Source organism: Telopea speciosissima, chromosome 9, assembly GCF_018873765.1.
Source record: "Telopea speciosissima isolate NSW1024214 ecotype Mountain lineage chromosome 9, Tspe_v1, whole genome shotgun sequence".
Classification (NCBI taxonomy): Eukaryota; Viridiplantae; Streptophyta; class Magnoliopsida; order Proteales; family Proteaceae; genus Telopea; species Telopea speciosissima.
In genome coordinates, this window is record NC_057924.1 from 10,780,087 (window position 1) to 10,785,005 (window position 4,919).

General features: G+C 37.8%; 1 protein-coding gene across 3 annotated transcripts; it reads left to right on the top strand.

The window, feature by feature from the left end:
• The first annotated feature begins 290 nt into the window (after window positions 1-290).
• LOC122641091 (formimidoyltransferase-cyclodeaminase-like) lies at window positions 291-4,386 on the top strand. 3 transcript variants are annotated; one of them, XM_043834411.1, is made up of 3 exons: window positions 291-803; window positions 2,394-2,788; window positions 3,706-4,386. In XM_043834411.1, the coding sequence occupies exons 1-3, from the start codon at window positions 379-381 to the stop codon at window positions 4,224-4,226; spliced, it is 1,341 nt and encodes a 446-aa protein (XP_043690346.1). In that variant the 5' UTR covers window positions 291-378; the 3' UTR covers window positions 4,227-4,386. The 3 variants fall into 3 exon arrangements, with proteins under 3 accessions (XP_043690346.1, XP_043690344.1, XP_043690345.1); XM_043834409.1 differs by having other exon boundaries at window positions 739-871; window positions 2,374-2,788; XM_043834410.1 differs by lacking the exon at window positions 291-803 and adding an exon at window positions 2,175-2,289 and having other exon boundaries at window positions 2,374-2,788.
• The last annotated feature ends 533 nt before the right edge of the window (window positions 4,387-4,919 follow it).

Genomic DNA, 4,919 nt, shown 5'->3' on the forward strand with positions numbered 1-4,919 from the left:
ACTAACGGAATTGATGTATTTGTTAACGTTTGTGAACTTCAGGGGGTATGTAGAATTATCCAAAATTGAGAGGTAAAATTATACTTCGTTAACCCTCTGGGGTGATATGTGTAAATTACCCTTTTTTTAATAGTTCAATGATGTATACTCTATAAAAATGAAGGGACGAAAATGGCCCTCTAAAACAACGCATAACCACATCATTGTTTCTTTGATGGGAAAAATCTAACCCTAAATTCCGGGAAAGTATAACTGTTGCCGGAAAATACAAGGGAAGGAAGGAAGCAACAAATTTTGACTCAAACAGGTAAAGATAGACCTATTAAGCTTCAATCCTACAGTTTCTCTCCCCCTTGATTTTTTTTTTTCTGTTAGATCATGCAAGCTCAACCTGCAAAAGAAGCTGCCGATTCCAAATCCAACGAAGATATCTTCGATTCTTCTCTCAATTTAGAAGAAACCCATCTGGAGGAGGGCTATAAAGAAGGGTTTAATGATGGTTTGGTCTTAGGACAGGAAGAAGGAAGAGAGGTTGGCCTTAAAGTTGGCTTCGAAGTTGGGGAGGAGGTAGGATTTTATCGCGGTTGCGTAGATGTATGGAACTCTGCAATTCGAGTCGATCCCAACCGCTTTACGCCTCATGTTCAGAAGAACATCAAGCAGATTGAGGAATTGATTAAGTTATACCCAATTCTAGATCCGGAGAACGAGAGTGTTCAGGAAATTATGGATTCTTTAAGGGCCAAGTTTAAGGCTGTTTCGGCCTCCTTGGCGAATTCGTTGTCGTCGTCGATGAAATTGGAGTACAATGGACTACCAAAATCTTCCGGGATTAATGGTTTAGATTTTTGAAGTGGATAACAGTTTCTTGGTATCTTTACTTACTGGGGTTTTTTTTTTTTAATCTTTTTTTGTATTTTGGTAATTTGTAACATTCCCCTTTAATTATGAACTGTAAAATTAGTGAATCTCTTTAGATGCAATGCGTGTATCTGTGCTTTTTGAAGTTCGTCCTAATGGATTAAAATTTTTATTGGATGAGAGTGTTTGATCTTGTGTGCGTGTTTGATCTTGCGCTGGTTTGGACATAAAAGGGAAAAAAAAAACATTGGTTAACAATGTTATGTTGCTCTGCAAATGATTGGGCTAGTTACCTGCATATCAAGAACCTCATATCATAAATTATGAAATACTGATAGAAATTAAACTCTTCAATCTTCATGCTTATTTTCTCAATTAAGATTCTGAAGAGAACAAATAGCTTGTCAGAAATCTAAATTTAATATCTGGTTTATTTATTTGTGGCTCTTATTTTGGGTTTTTATATTAATTTTTGTTAAATGAAAATATGTGACCAAAGAGTCTTCAATCCTCATGCTATTGGATAAGCTTATCTACTATGTATTATTCTAAGCATATGGCAGAGATCTTGGAAATCTTGGTGCCACAGACAATAAACTATCTCGTCTATATAGGTCGAGAACCTTTACAACTCTTCTCTATAACCAGTTGCCTTCGCTTCTTTACCACAATATATGGGCCTGTTTTTTTTTTTTTCATTTGAAAAGTAACAATTCATTGAAAAAAGAAAAAAAACAGGGTCTTTCTCATGAAGAAATCAAGGGTTTCTGTTTTTATTTCTCTTGGAATAAACTGGGGTTTCTCTGGAAATGTTCATACAAAGTTATGGGTGTATTAATGATATGGAATCATGATGTATGCACAAAACTCGCTGCGAGGTGCCTTTTCCTGCACTTTTGTTGGTTTTGTGGTCTCAAGTCAGGTTTTCAAAAGTAGTTTTGCATTGTTGCCTTTTTTCTCAGACCGACTGACATTATTTGTGGTCCTATGGATTTAAGGAGTTCAGTGACTATAAATGTGATTACTACTTTGAAATGTCTGAAGTTTTTAGAACTTCTGAGTGAATTCGGATTTTGCAAGGTGGCCTGGTCATGGAATTTCTCTTTGTTGTCAACTTAAATAACCCACATTAGTTTCCAACTTCTGCTGATTTTTCTAAAACCAACAGCATTTCTTGTGTATTGAACAATTTGAATAGATTTTTTTGGATCTTCTTATCCCCCAGGCAAACTTCCTGAGATCAAGTTTTTAATTCCTTATCCAGCTGATAAGCTCAGTATTTTGTCTTTATATTAGGACCAGCTGGGTGGTTATCTTACAGACTTAGACCATCTCTCTGGATCCCCCTGGGGGCTTGCAAATATCTTGTATTCTTTTTCACAATTTTCTGGCTTGAAAAAGGCAGGTTACCATCATAGTTATTGATTGGTAGGTATGTGGTCACAGGAGAAACGCATATACACAAAAATTCTTGTATAAATCTTTTTATTATACTCTTTTTCTGTTATGCAGTTTGCAGAGGAAGAAGGAAGAAAAATGTTGAAGTTGATGCTTGCTTGTTGCAAGGTCTACATATCCGAAAGCCGAAATAAAGCAGTTCTGGAGTCAATTGAAAGAGCTGCCAAGCTATTTCCAGAAGCTTCTGTAATCAACAAGTTCCAAGATGAAGCTTACAACCGTGTTGGTTACACTCTTGTCTCCAAATTAGATCCACACCTGCCATTGGACTCTGGTTCATTGAGAGCACCCGTGGTTTCCATGGTCAAAGCAGCTTTTGAATCCATTGATCTTGAATCACACTTAGGAAGTCATCCTCGGCTTGGAGTTGTTGACCACATCTGTTTCCACCCTTTGGGTCAAACTTCTTTGGACCAAGTGGCTCAGCTTGCAAAGGTTGTAGCGGCTTACATTGGCACCGAACTACAAGGTTTGTGCTTTATTTCGTTAAGAAATTGTCAATACAAGTGATTGATGAAAAATGGTTGCTAATGCGTCTTAATATTATCCTCTATTTAGTAAATGGTGTTATCACTTCATCTGTTTGATCATCAAATTGTACTCAATAAAATGATCTACTGGACCATGTATAATGGTCTTTCTGTAATCATCAATTAGTTATGCTTTATTAATTGGAGTTGTGACGGTTTGCCAATCAATGCACCAGTGTTTAGGATGGGCACCTCAAATGTACGCTCCCCAGACTCCCAACCATGAACTGTCAAAGGGGTTGTACTAGTGGGGAATCTTGCATCTCTCTCTTTCTCATCTTTGTGACTCAAACACACACACACTTGATTTCCTTTTTTTTTTTCTTCTTTTGGGGCCGGGGGGGGGTGGGGGTGGGTGGGGGGAGAAGTGTTTTACACACACTTGATCCATTTCTTCTTACTTTGATTCTGCTATCCTCCCCTGTGCCCTTCCTATGGAGCCTTATTTGGTTATCCAATGCCCTACCTTTTTATTTTGGCTTTAGACCACTGAACAAGTTATATTCCCCTTGGCCAGGTATTGAGGTGCATATACTTAGATGATCTTGTATGTATAGTATACCATATTATCAAGAGGCAATGGGCCATTCCCTCTGCACTGCAGACAATTTCTTCTGTTGGTTCGTCTCTTAATATTGTGAACTGCTCTTACTTTTCAACATTGCAAAGATTAGATAAGGTACTTGGAAGAATCTTGACTTTTAAGAAAGAATTATTTATATTTATATAGTTTCCTGAGAAGATTTCAGGGCCAAAAAATCTCCCGTGTCATATATTTTATTTAAAATATTCAGTTACATTGTATCTTTATTTTCCTTGTTGCTTTGCTGATTATCCATAACATAGATGTTTGCAGTACCAACATTTTTATACGGGGCAGCCCATAAAGAAGGGAGAAAGCTTGATTCAATCAGAAGAGAACTAGGTTATTTCAAGCCTAACTCAGAGGGGAATCAGTGGGCAGGGGGTCCTCTATCCGAGTCTCTTCCAATGAATCCTGATGAGGGTCCATCACAAGCAGCTCGAGGCAAAGGCGTTGTGGTAATTGGTGCAACCAGATGGGTAGATAATTACAACGTCCCTGTCTTCTCCTCTGACATCAATGCTGTCCGTAGAATTGCCAAACGGGTTAGTGCACGAGGTGGAGGGTTAGAATCTGTGCAAGCTATGGCACTTTCCCATGGTGTTGACTTAATTGAGGTTGCTTGTAATTTATTGGAACCAAACAGGGTTGGAGCTGATGAAGTCCAGCTTGAAGTTGAGCGGCTTGCTAGGGAAGAAGGAATGGCTGTAGGAAAGGGTTATTTTACTGATTTTTCTCAGGAAAAGATAGTAGAAAATTACTTGAAATTAGGTTATCTTATCTCAGAGAAATAAAACAATCAGGAAAACCTTAATGTTTAATTATAGAATTTCTTTTGGGAGCAAGTGAAATCATTTTATTAATGACAGTGTTGAGGAATCCCCAAAGGCCCAAAATATCTTTTGCAAGTCTCAGAAAAACAAATAGAGATTGTTTCTTCTGTGGATTCTCTTCTGGATCTTCTGTAAAAACTTTGTACTGTGCTTGTCCTGAAGCAGGAAACTTTTTGCTTTATATTCATTTCATGTGAAGTAGTCTGATCTCCTCATGTAAGGGAACATCTATCTACCACTGCTTCTTAATGGGACTCCTTTGGGGACAGATGCCTCTGAGCTCTCACATTCGGTTCAAGCTTTCTTGGACTTCGCACTTAAGGCATCAATCTGGGTTTTCTGTTACATAATTGGTTTATAATTTGGAGTAAATATTAAAGTCTGCTTGAACTATAATGAACCCAAATGAGGTGTTAGTGGACAAGCAATGGAATGCAAGTGAGTCACTAGTCACCACCAGATAGTCATTTGGAGACCTTTTGGTTCCTGAAGATACTAGGGTTTACCAAGTCAGTTTCACTTTTCTCTTTTCTCTTTCTCTTTCTTTATCCTTTGGAATTTTCCTGGCATTTCTGGTTTTACAGCATGAGTCTGGGTTGGCATCAAAATTGATTTCTACATCAGAACAATGTTGGACAACGACTTTTCTTAGGT